The sequence below is a fragment of the Polypterus senegalus genome, chromosome 6 (genome assembly GCF_016835505.1).
Source record: "Polypterus senegalus isolate Bchr_013 chromosome 6, ASM1683550v1, whole genome shotgun sequence".
NCBI classification, from domain to species: domain Eukaryota; kingdom Metazoa; phylum Chordata; class Cladistia; order Polypteriformes; family Polypteridae; genus Polypterus; species Polypterus senegalus.
In genome coordinates this window covers 105,915,557-105,928,878 of record NC_053159.1, presented here as the reverse complement: position 1 = coordinate 105,928,878, position 13,322 = coordinate 105,915,557, and the positions used below count along the sequence as shown (strand labels likewise).

General features: G+C 34.6%; 1 protein-coding gene across 1 annotated transcript in view; it reads left to right on the top strand.

Moving 5' to 3' along the window:
- The window catches only part of pipox (pipecolic acid oxidase), a 49,452-nt gene that overhangs the window by 10,855 nt on the left and 25,275 nt on the right, over nucleotides 1-13,322 (top strand). Inside the window, exons 2-4 of the mRNA XM_039756703.1 lie at nucleotides 4,324-4,472; nucleotides 10,612-10,810; nucleotides 11,690-11,872. Coding sequence (XP_039612637.1) covers nucleotides 4,324-4,472; nucleotides 10,612-10,810; nucleotides 11,690-11,872 — 531 coding nt within the window. The remainder of the gene's footprint in view (nucleotides 1-4,323; nucleotides 4,473-10,611; nucleotides 10,811-11,689; nucleotides 11,873-13,322) is intronic.

Sequence of the window (13,322 nt, the reverse complement as noted above, 5' to 3'; positions counted from 1 at the left end):
TAGAAAATGGATGGATGGATGGATAAAACATTGCAAAGTAAATTAAAGCGCCAATACAAATATAAAAAGGTAGGGGTGCAAACACAAAATACTGAAAAAAAATGATAAACCAGAATGGGAAATGAAATTTCTTCTCATCTTTTTAGAAAAATAATTTGAATAAATGTTTACATTTTGCATAGCAATGTGATTAAGAAATATACACAATCAATATTTTTAATAAGCCAAGTGTCTATTAAAACTTTAAAAAAATGCATAATCAAGATCAACTGCATTAAAATAAAGGCTTATGTTGGACCTAAAAGGATCTGAAGAGGCAGGGTTTTGATTCACTTTATAAGTGAAATAAAGTAAAACCCCACAAGCCTTCATAGTCTTTACATAAACCTTGATAAATTAAGGCACAAAGTAAACCCATTCTCAAATCTGAAAATAAGTGATGACAAGAAACAGGCCCTCAATACAATAACATATCAGAGGTGGTGGCTTATTATACTCAAATCATCTGTTTTATTTAACTGTTTTCTTTCAATTCAGTTCTCTCATTCGCTCACTGATTACCTGCAAAATTTAGGATGCACAAAATCTTCACACATGTTACTGTATGGCCATCCTTTAGCTCTGTGGGAGTTCCAGTGAGACACCTAGTGAAAATGATTCAACTTAAGGAAAAATTCTGTGTCTGAAAAAGTGAAAGGATTTTCACAAGTAAAATTGTGATAATGTTATTGTAATATTATTATCATAGTAAAAAGTATAGGAAAAGATAGCATTTGTATTATCTGAAATAAAATCATATCAATCATTTAATACCTGTAAGTGGCCTCGAAAATGAGAAGAATAGAAGAACGTCAATTGGGCACACCACATTTATATAATAAACCTTTATATCCTGTCATAAGAGTAAGAAGGAGGCATGTACTAAGAAAGCTGCATACAAGTTGTTTAAGCGACATATAATAAGCTGAGAGACTGGGGTGAAAATCGTAGTAAATACACTTCAATCTTTCAGTAGTCCTGCCCATCAGCACATTAAGCACATATTGCAATTACAGTAATTGATTCACTTTGTGAAGGACTGCTAAAATTGGCAGATTGGGAACAAGCAACCTCCTCATTTTGATGCCTGTGCCATTCATGCAATAAGTTTGTGATGCTTTGTGTAACACTTCAGTCTTAAAGTCTTTGCTCTGAAGAACTACGGTAAACGCAGACATCCATTAGGATTTCACTTTAATGTTACTAGCTGTCCCATGAGCATTACAGCTGTTCTTGCACTACAAGGTAAAGGCACATATGAGATGTGAATGTTTGCTTCTGACACAACTATTTATATGTATTCAGATTTGTTTTAATTACGTATATTTTCTTTTCACCATCTTTAAAGATTAACCCTTTCTCAATATTTAGCCCTTGAAACACCCTAGTTAAAGTCCATGGTAAGCTATTAAAATCATCATAATCATGTTTTTCAGTGAAAGTGTTCACAAATAGTAACCATCAAAATTTAAAATTTTTAGGACTGAATGCATAACATACTTATTTTTTGGTTGCTGAAAGAAACACATTGTCATTTTTATCAGCACTGCACAGAAGTTCTGCCTCATGTGGTAATACAGCTTGAATGCATTAATTGCCAGAAGAAAAATAAAAACAAATATTTAAAAGGTCACAATTGCACAGGCTGGGGTTTTGGATGCTCATTTTACTACACATTAATTTAGCATGTCAGCTGCAGTGTTTGACTCCCGATATGTACTGTACATTATGTATACATGGAGGATGCCTGCCAGTCAGTCAGTCACAAGGGTCTGCATTCACTGAGCAATTCTGGGAATGAAGCATCTATATTATAAGTATATGATGTCAGAGGAATATAAATGGGGAAAGGGTGACAAGAAATGAAAATTTGGGACAGAAAGATACTTCTGCATGAATAAAATGGGGTTATTTAGTCTGAAGGGCACAGAGTTTTGATCAGATGCTGGTAATTTACAGGGCTTGTTACACTGTTGTGGCTACAAAATGGCGTAAACAAGTACATTTTACTCCACAATTTAAGACAGAATTAAATACATGATGAATGCTTGATGAAGGAGCTATTTTAAAGAAGAAGAAAAAATCCCAGACCCATCTAAAGCAAGCATCACTTTGCAAGAGCAAAACCATAAAGAAAAAGCTCTCACTGGCAGAAGTAAATTAATTGCTTGTGCCATCACCTTCCATATCTCAAAAGGCAATATTGACCACACTAGATTTTCCAGGGATACACACAGTATACTCGTGCATGCATCTTGTGTAAACTTAATTCCTTAAGATAAATACTCAAAGGTTTCCAGCTGTACAAGAAAGATAACATACTACTGCACACTCATTTTTCCTTGAGTTGCCATCCTAGAACTACAATACAGTATATACCAAGTGCTGGGATGTTGTAAAGCTTAGACAATTTGAATGCAACACATCTGCTAAAAGACCATTGCAAAAAAGGCTACTTTAAACCAAGATTTTAATATCAATCAACAATATTATTTAATCAATAGATTTAGCATCAATACAGGTTTAATAATCATTTAAATAAATGAGTATTATAAATTGTTGCAGTTGATTTAAAATATTATTTACAGACCCTTCTTCAAGAAAGCAAGCTGAAATAAAGTGCCATTTGTCCTGGTGTCTATCCCATTCACTATCATTACGAAACAGTTAAAGATGCAAACTCCATAGAAAAAAGGAGGAATTGTAAATTGTAATTTGTAAGAGTTATAAACTTAAAACTGCCAAAATATGATTATTTCTAACTATTGCTCAAAATGCAAAACAGAGGGAAAAAAGGCCAGCTAACTAAACAATTAAATCAATTAGGGTAAAATGATTGATTGTGAAACTGCTTGGAACAAAAACCTGCAGCCACAGGGGTCTACCAGGACTAAGACTGGAAACCACTGTTCAATTTCCTTTAACAACTACAGCACAAAAAATTCTGTATTTCATAAATTCAGCATTTTATACAAGAATACATTGCAAATGTAAAAAAAAATTAACACACAATATTTTTACCCTAATAATATAGACAATATATTCTATGTATGTGATAGGAAATGTGAAGTGAATGTGCATATTTTTTATCCTAATTTATCAATTTATGGCAACCTTGCTTGTCAGATTAAAGAACATTTTTTTCCGTGTACCAATATGCATTTCTTGACTGAAAGTATTTAGAAATTAGCAGTTACATGCACTTAAAACATTGTAAAGCGATATAATTTACCAGATTTTATGCTCAGTATGGTCACTGACATGGATATTTCATTCAATTCACATTGACTCAGGACTGGCAACATGTCCAGGGTTGGCTTCTTGTGACCCTCAACTGAAAAAACAGATTAGAAAACTGATGGCGAGGATAGACTTCAAATGCAAAAGAAAATACTTGATGAGTGAATGAATGGCACTCACACAGGTCACTGGGACCTATTTTAACTTAAAAGATGGCACTGTTGAATTATGATCTGTATACAGTTTAAAATGAATTTAGTGGCAGAACAGCTTATTAGAAGTAACATATCATTCTCAAACCTCCTTAATGTAAGTATTGATCAGGGTTGGTTCTGGTAAGACTGAGCACAAGCAGGGTGCCATCCATTGCCGAGTCCAATCACGCACAGACCGGCACTCACATGAGCCAAATTTAGAGTTGCCAGTTCAACTAATTGCCACGTCTTTTGGAGATGGGGTAGGCTGAAGTACTCAGAAGAAAACCCATACAGACATGGTGAGAACATGAAAACTCCACACAGTCAGCATCCAGATACTGAAGTTGAAACTATTATGTTATTACACTGTACAGCTTGTTTATTAAAAGTGTGTGTTTTAATAGGATTCTTACAAGGGATATTTCCCTATACACTAAATGTCATTAAGATGTTGCTTTTTTTGGTTTACACTAAACAGGCTGACCTATGCTTACCGTTCATTGCTGGAAAGGCAAATTGAAATCTGAATAAAAAAAAAATCTAGTCAGTGGGGTGGATTACAGCTGATTCTTCTAACTTTGAATCCTAATAATTTTGGGTAAAAATGACAATCCTTCTACAACAAGTTCTTTCATACTGAAAAAAAACTCCAGTCACAGGTTTATCCCATAAAGTACCTCGAACAATTACTGTGGAAGCAATCTTTATAAATAAACATGTTAAAGCCTATTTTTTGCATGTATAAAGTTGAAAATATGATAAAAACATTTCAAACCCTGTATTATTGGTATTAATATGAAGTATTTTTCAGAACTGCCACGTTATTTTGTTGTTTGCTTTTACCTAGTTCATTCTCCCTCACTCTCGTGGGAGCTCTCATGGACAATCACGCATCATCAGAGAAGCATACCATGAAGACTACTATACATGCATGATTCCTGAATGTTATCGGCTCTGGGCTGAAGTAGAAGCTGAAGCCAGTATTAACATATTCAGGTTCATACTTTTTTGATTTCTTCTCTTTTTTTATAACTAATGCAATTCTTAATAATTAGGGTAACTAGTATTTGGCCATTACTAGTCATTTAATTATACCTTACAGTATAAGCTTTAAGACATCAAAAGCAAAAACCACAGACAATACATTGTATACACCAAGCAAATCAGAGTGCACATTATAAAAAATAAAAAAAAAAAACACACATGCAAAATACATACATAGAATACATGTAAAATACCATTTTAGAGAAGGACCAGACCTCGCTATATTATACAGATATTTAATCAGATTCATCTCACTTATTTTTATCCACCTAAACTTGTAACTCTTTCTTACTTTCACATCCTGTATACTCTGAAACTGTGAATATTGATCTAATATTATACCCAGTCATCATCCCAATGAGATTTACATACAGAGTGCAGCACTGACTTTTCAGTTGACTACTACACATAATGATGAAAGGGTCAATTCTGTGTACATCAAAGGTTCTCTGTTACTGCTTTAGCTGCCAGGAAAAATTATTTGGCTGGTAAATAAATGCATTTAGCATTACAAATATAGAAACAAATTTAAGAATGCCTAAAAATAAAAGTTTAAATGATGAAAATGCAGGAATAGGTGAAAAAATATAGGAGATAGTTTTGCCTTTTTCAGTTTGCAGAAATATTTAGGTTGGGATTTCATAGCTGCTTCTACTGAATTAGTTAAATGTTAATTCAAGGGACATGAAAGGTTGTAGCTGCCAGTCGAAGCTGATTGGCAGGTAATTGCAGGTAGGTAGCATTAGAGGGCGAGAAACATATTCAAAGACCTTTACAGAAAAGGCTGTGCTGCTTATTATCTACAAAAAAATCAAAGAAAAACTAAAAAAAAAAAAATTACCAATGAAACCAAAAGGAGAACCTATACATTTGAGGACTGGATGTTACTAAATGTAAAAATTAAAGAAAAGATAGTCAAAAAGAATTTACAAGTATGATTCGAAATCCTGTCATTTGAAACAAATACAATTTGTAGAATGTACTCAAAACAAGAAATATAGCATTGCATCACCAAAAAAACCTAATGCACAGACATCCCATACTGCAAAATCCTTTAACAAATCCACTGAAGATAACGTGGTCAAAATCAAAATAAGGCCCAAAAATGAAAAGTATTAGTTGTTCAAAATACCTTCCTCGTCATCACAACCATCTCTATATGCATCAGAAGTTTGAATGTATTGGCAATATGCTACCAGAAGCTAGAACTTTTCACATTACACAGAGCACAGCATCGCTACTGTATGGGGCAGGTGAAGACATGTATTATTATAGTATATATGGAAATTAATGATATTGCATCATGTGTCTTGAAAAACAAATTCAAGGAACTTCAAAATAAACTTAGGTCCTAAAACCAAATTATTTACTGGTACTTTTTTCTGAGATGTTTCTTGTACCAGTCAAGAATCTACATTTTTAAATGTTAACATCCAGCCAGAATAAGTATGCACAATACTAAAACTACCACAGTACTGGATCTGTAATTCAACATGTTTTCAGTTTATATTTGTCGGTCATTAGAAAATGAGTGTCACTAGGATTTGGATTGTTCTAATTTAGGCTCAATGTCTCCACCCACCTTTTCTGAGTGCTTTGCAGTAAGGTAGCATCATCAAAAGAATTATGTTGGCACTGATGTGCAGTCATGGAGAATTTGGACCTTGCATAATAGGATGGGAGGTAGTATTAAGAAGTGATGCACACAAAAAATATAAATGGTAGTTGCAAATCAGAGTGTACAGAAAAGTTATATACAAATGTTTAAAAACAATATGGTAGAAAGAATTCTTAATAAATTCAGAGTGAAACTTTGTCAATAAAGTGACATACAGAGATTGGGGGGTGTATAAATTAGGATTATTTTCTATAATAAGTCTATTATATGTGTAACTCAGATTTATATAGGAAAAACAATGAAAGTTTGAACACATTATGTGGCTTTTGTGGAAAACTGTTTTGATGTTTACCATAGTATACTGTTAACACAGAAGAATATTAATTCTAGATTTGGCCTTTTTGTAGCTAAATACAATTTTATATATACATGTATAGGTCTGTTCACAGCCAGTCAGCAGACATCCACCACACCCTCTCATTTGCAAGAAGCAGATCATAGACATGATATAGATTACCTGCCAAATAATACAGGCATTATATTTGATTGACAGACAGACAGATATTCACTGTAGGCACGTACACCAGGACAGATTCAGGCTCCCTATTGTCATATATCGCTGAACAATAAAGATAAATTAACAATAACAAGAACATTTGTGTCTGTATCTATTTGTTTGATTTAAGAGAGTGAGGAGGAATCAAACTTATGTGTTTACACTATTGCACACTTTTAAATATACTTACATCAAGTGTAACCAGAAATATATGCAGTGCAGTGGAGTGAAGACGGCGCTATGCAGTCTGATTCAATTACTGGCTGACAGAGGTCTCCTTTAAGCTCAAGAGTAGAACTCATTGCTTGTAATTGCAAACATCCAAAGTTCATGTGACATCATGAGATATCTCAGGGAGGATAGCTGCTGTGAGAGGGAGAGCCAGCCAGACCAATTCCTCAGCAGAGACACCCGACCAATTTATATTCACAAAGCAAAATTTTGAAATTCGGGAAGGAATTTATTTTTCGATCCTGCTCCTGAACGCTCCAAAAAAAATTTTATTCAACTCATAGCCACTCCCAATAAAATTTAATCCAGTTTCTATGTGTTATCTCCAGCTCCCATAAAAGGTCGTTTCATGGTTTCATTCTTAAAGAACAGAATACACAAGGAAAAAAAAAAATCACAGATGTGTGCTAATCTGATTCTGAATGTTTTTTTTTTTCACAATACAATCAGAGTGGGCCTATTCCTATCATTTTCAATCGATAGATATATCAAGTAGAGTGACCAGACAAGACTCCTGCCCTGCTTAAAAAAAATAATAATAATAGATCCGTATTTTTATGTTTTTTTTCTTTTTTGCTATTATGGAAGACAAATAACCCAGAATTTGTTTAAAAATTGTACTCAGAAGTTGAATATAAATTAAGATGTTTATATTGATTGAATTGTTTGACTAGAAAAATAATCATTAATTTTACATGAAGCCACGTATCATGTTTTTACTATATCCCTCCTCCTGGTCCTTTTCTTTGACAATGGTAACGGGGTGTGCCGTTAAAAAATGCATTTAAAATACATGTTATTCACACACACACACCAGGCAATTTACAAGTTGGCAGCTAACTGGTCACTAACCCTGTCCAAAAGTTGTCAAATATATGAAAACACAATACTCAAATCATTATTGTGCATCAGTCTTACAAGCTGCTGTACCTATGCATCGCAATGACTGGAATGATTCATTTAGGAAAAAAGAAAAAGACACCACTGCATCAAAGAGACACACTCACATTAAATTTTCTGACTGTATGAGCTTTTATGGTGAAACAATATCAATTACAACATTCATGATAAATGGCTATAAGAAAAATAACCATATTTTATCAAATATATAATACGTATATACAGTTTACTTTCCAAGTATTTTCTCAGAGGTTTATCTTTGTTCTGACTGCCCACTCCCAACCACATGATTAAATTCTAGCTTCTGCTCACAAACCTGAAATTTTAGTCCTGCCCCGCAAACCTTTGAGTTATGTCCCATGGAAATGAGGATCCAAGTAAACCAACATGAACACAAGAGTCACAAGCCAACTCCACACAGATTAATCTTACTAAGTGTGTGTATCAAGGACTGTCTCATATGGCCAGTGTCCTAGTTGTGAATTCCAGTCAATCCTATCAAACACAAACTCAATTCCTGTTCTTAGCATGAACAGTTACAAACAACCTCCTCAGCCAACCAAGCCAAAGGTAAATCAGTTTATTCAGTTACTTATTTGGGCTCTTGACTTTGAGTGTACGGACACTATAAGAAAGGTTTCTGCAAAGGAAAAAAAGGTTGCAAAGACAAGGAGACACAAGACAAAAACCCTAATCAAAAATAGACTAAAGTCAAAATTACTAGAAGGAGATAAGTCACCAAAGTCCAGTATGCTAAACCAAAAGTCAAATAAATAAATGAAATCGTCCTGTCTCCCTGAAAGTGTTTTTAGCACTGGCCACTGCATAACATCCAGACACTATTTGAAAATAAGGTGTGCAACACACTTAATAGTACTTACCGTAAGCATTGTTTGTAACATACGTAACGTACCTTCAATGTAAAAACTCATCTTACGCAGAAATGGAGTGATTAACAAATCCTTTTACAAATAAGTATTTTTTTTATTGTTTTACATTTGTATAATACTGCCATCACTTGCAATTTACTAGTGCCATTGCTTAACATGGCCACCCTTCCTATTTTGAGATTATCACATTTAGACACAAATCTGTTGAAGGCTTAAGGATTACCTTTGTGGATAATAGCTCAGTAATAAAATTATGGAATAACTCCATGGATACTATTAGTTTAAAGGAGATTGTCTTGAAGACCCAACATCAAAAAATGTCAATGTATATATAGTACCTCTGTCAATACGGCCCTACAGGACAAGGCTTGAAGTGGTGGGTTTACGTTTTCTTAGCCACTTAGAAAGTTTTTCTGCAAAAAAAAAAAGTCCATTAGTTAGACAGCATCTAAAAGAAAACCATTTTCTGTTTGGGGATCTTGAGAAAAGTGTCCAAACATTTAATACAGACTGCATAAAGGGCAAACAGAAAAACATCAAACAAGAAAAACATTAATGAATGACAATATAGGAGAAAAAAAATACTGTGTATATTATACTCTATACATACTGTATGTCTATTAAATGTATACTTCTAATCTCAAGGATCATAAAAGCATAGCATAAGCTCTAGCAGCAACAATATTTCCTTAGGATTTTGATATTACTGGAATGACAAAATGATAATCAAATGAGGTGTGGCGATGTGGGTGTAAACAATATTAAGAATTTTTTGATCAATACAGAACAAGGAAAGTTGTCTGAATTCATAGTAGGTAACGCTAAGAATGAGGTCCAGCAATTTAGTGATTGTAATTTGGTTACAGGCCACTGAATTATAATCATTCAAACAATAGTATGTTGTTTAAAGAAATGAGACATGTACTGTATGTAATGTAGTTAAGACGTGGTAATCATGCATCATTTCAAATTTCCAAACACTGACTGAGAAAACCTCATTGGAACGATAGGAGAGGAAACTGTAATCATTCTCAAGGCAAATGGTGGTTACCTGATCTAGCCTGACGGCAACTGCATGAATCCTATTTTCTAATAGGCATAGGGTAAGAGAGAAGGAATTGGTTGCCGCTATAAGAAATACTCTTTGAAAAAATCACAAATACACACCGAAACAGACTTCTTCAGACTGAGATAACATCTGGAATATTCAGAACGGAAAAGCTAAAACATTTGTGTGAACAAATGTTTCCTTTCTTCTACTACTTGCTTGTATGTTTACATGATACTGCAATGTGAGAATTACAAAGTGTATTAGTGTGAGTAAATTCAGCAACTTGTGCCATTCAACAGAAAAAAGAAACAGTGAGAGAGGTCTAAATGCTTACGTTGTATTACATCTTATTACACCAAATCTGTGCTTCATATTGTTTGACACTAAAACTGTCAGATTTTATAGCCCTTGCTTGGTCACCTGGCAACTTCGTCATCTATCTGACGGATTCAATGAGATTTCAGAGACTTCTGAGTAGTGATGTTTTTTGTTCATTCTAATACCTCTCCACAATTATTTATTAAACAATATCATTGAATAAATTTGTTTATAAACAAATTCAACTCTAAACATTTAAAGTTTGGCAGAATTGGTTGAGGCCTAGCCCAAAGATGATAAGCAGGTATCTTTATTGTGTTGTCATGTCGAAACAGTTAATATTGTACTTGAAGCTAATTGTGAGTGATTTTGGAGAACTGAAACTATCTGGTATGTCATCTCATTCCTGAGATACTGAAAGTAATAGCAAGCCAAGCCTTGACAGGCACTAAACTTTGAAAATGTGACTTTTTACATGATAAATCACTAAACATCTTAAAGTTACCAGTTTTCTATCCTATAAATAGAAAAACTGGACTGTTAGTCATTGGTGCTGAAGAGGACAGGGACTTCCAAGGCATCAGAAGAGTACTGCAACAGGAAAACTTGACACGTGAACAGTTTGCTAAGCGCTTTTCATCTGTCCAGTTACCAGCGGGAAAATCTGTAGTAGTTGATGAGAATGCTGGGGTACTGTTTGCTGACAGAGGACTCAAATCTGTGCAGGTACGTTAACCACTGCTACATACCATGGGTTCCTTCTGAAGCTTAAATACTACTAGATTAAGCAAAGCCTTTAATACCAACTCTTTTTGGTAAAATCAGATATAAATTATTAAAACCCTCGCATGTAATCTTGAAACATTTCACAAGGATCAGCTTTTCAAATCTTGTTCTTTAAAATCAGCTGCATTTTTCAAGTGCTAGCACCTACCCTCCAACTTGCAATCTGTCATCACAGCTTTCTGCCAATTCTCAGTTTCCCAACGTGCGCTTTTTAAATCATGTAATATATATCCATGGGATTTTCTGCTTGTCTCATACATATCCTGCTGTGAATGATCCTTTACATGTCAGATCACAGAGTAAAGGTTTACAGGGAGTATATTGGAAATGGCGCACAACAGAAAGTAGGGAAAGGCAGAGCAGTGTGATGCAAACCTTTCTCCTAAGTGACCAGCTGGATAGGAATCCCTTATATAGATATTTGTAATTATCTCTCTGCAGAGTACCCTTTGGAATGTCTTGTTTTTGGTGTAAAAGGTAGTAATCATATTCTGGCTCCCTGATAGCCAAAAATCTTTTTTTTTTTTAACTCTGCAGTGTTCTTAAAATAGTAAACCCAATTTCACATTTCTCACCGAATTTCATCATGAAGTTCTCTCTGCATGAACCAGTGTAGCAGGATTAAGGGCTTCAGACTTGTTGCACTGTGCTTTTCTTGTGAGTCCCTATCACTCACTTCAGCTATGGACCCAGTTATATTAATTTACTAAAATGGCATGCACTTGTTGATCACGAATGTCATTGTGGGTGGGAAGGAGAATAAGGAGATGGCAAATCTTTGGCATAGTATGGTAAGATAATGAATTCTCTTTCTCTTAGGCTCTGTTTCAGAGATTTGGTGGTGTAATTCATGATGGTGAGAGAGTCATGGAAATTATACCTGGTTCAACTATTACTTTAACAACCAGCAATGGCAAGTACCAAGCCAGAAGTGTAGTGATCACCGCAGGACCCTGGGCCCAAAGCCTGCTAACCAGCATTGGGATTGAACTGCCTCTACAGGTCTGTGTCATTAATACCTAACTGGCTTCATCTCTCATTTTAAGTAGCAGTAATTCTTTTTGATGGAATAGAGTATATTTATGTTTGACACATTTTATTGTTCCTTCACTAGGAAAAAAATTTCCTAGAATTTCCTAGAAAAGCCTGTCAGTAGTTTTGCCTATTTTATTCAAAGGAACAAAATTAAATTATGTTAAGGTATCAAAATCTAAAAGCATGGTGTACCATTGGTACTTTTACAACCTATGCTTTTTTAATCTGCATGGTAGCTGACATGCAATATTACCGAAATATCTAAGTGGTCCTTCATGGACATACAGTATTTTACCACATTAAAGAACTCAAAGCATACACAATATAATCCTAATAAAACAGCTATTGTTTGTGCAAAAATATACATTTTTAAGATGTATGTCTTGAAGGGTATCACATAGTGATGGGAACGGAAAGTGGAAAGGTAGCTTGCATCATGTCACTAGTATAAAAGGAGCTATAACAATGCTAGCGTTTGTACATGCAAAAAATTTTTTTTACCTGTATCAATTAGCAAATTAGTCAGCTTCAAAAATACTCATAGCCTTTCTGCTTATTTATAAAAGAAAGCCCCATTTAATTGTGTTTTCTAATTTAACTTTGTTACCCACTCCATAACTGTACACAAACAGGTATTACCAGCAGCCATGTAAAATGAATGCACTCAACAGATACGTTTATCTATAACACAGTCATGTGTAAAGCATGGCACAGTCTTGAATGAGATACCAGTCTACTGAAGGGCACCGTCAGGCACAAAACCACTTTTACACAAACTCTGCAAATACAAACCGGATTCCAAAAAAGTTGGGACACTAAACAAATTGTGAATAAAAACTGAATGCAATGATGTGGAGATGGCAAATGTCAATATTTTATTTGTAATAGAACGTAGATGACAGATCAAACGTTTAATCCAAGTAAATGTATCATTTTAAAGGAAAAATATGTTGATTCAAAATTTCACGGTGTCAACAAATCCCAAAAAAGTTGGGACAAGTAGCAATAAGAGGCTGGAAAAAGTAAATTTGAGCATAACGAAGAGCTGGAAGACCAATTAACACTAATTAGGTCAATTGGCAACATGATTGGGTATAAAAAGAGCTTCTCAGAGTGGCAGTGTCTCTCAGAAGCCAAGATGGGTAGAGGATCACCAATTCCCACAATGTTGCAGAAAGATAGTGGAGCAATATCAGAAAGGTGTTACCCAGCGAAAAATTGCAAAGACTTTGCATCTATCATCATCAACTGTGCATAACATAATCCGAAGATTCAGAGAATCTGGAACAATCTGTGTGCGTAAGGGTCAAGGCCGTAAAACCATACTGGATGCCTGTGATCTTCGGGCCCTTAAACGACACTGCAACACAACCAGGAATGCTACTGTAAAGGAAATCACAGAATGGGCTCAGGAATA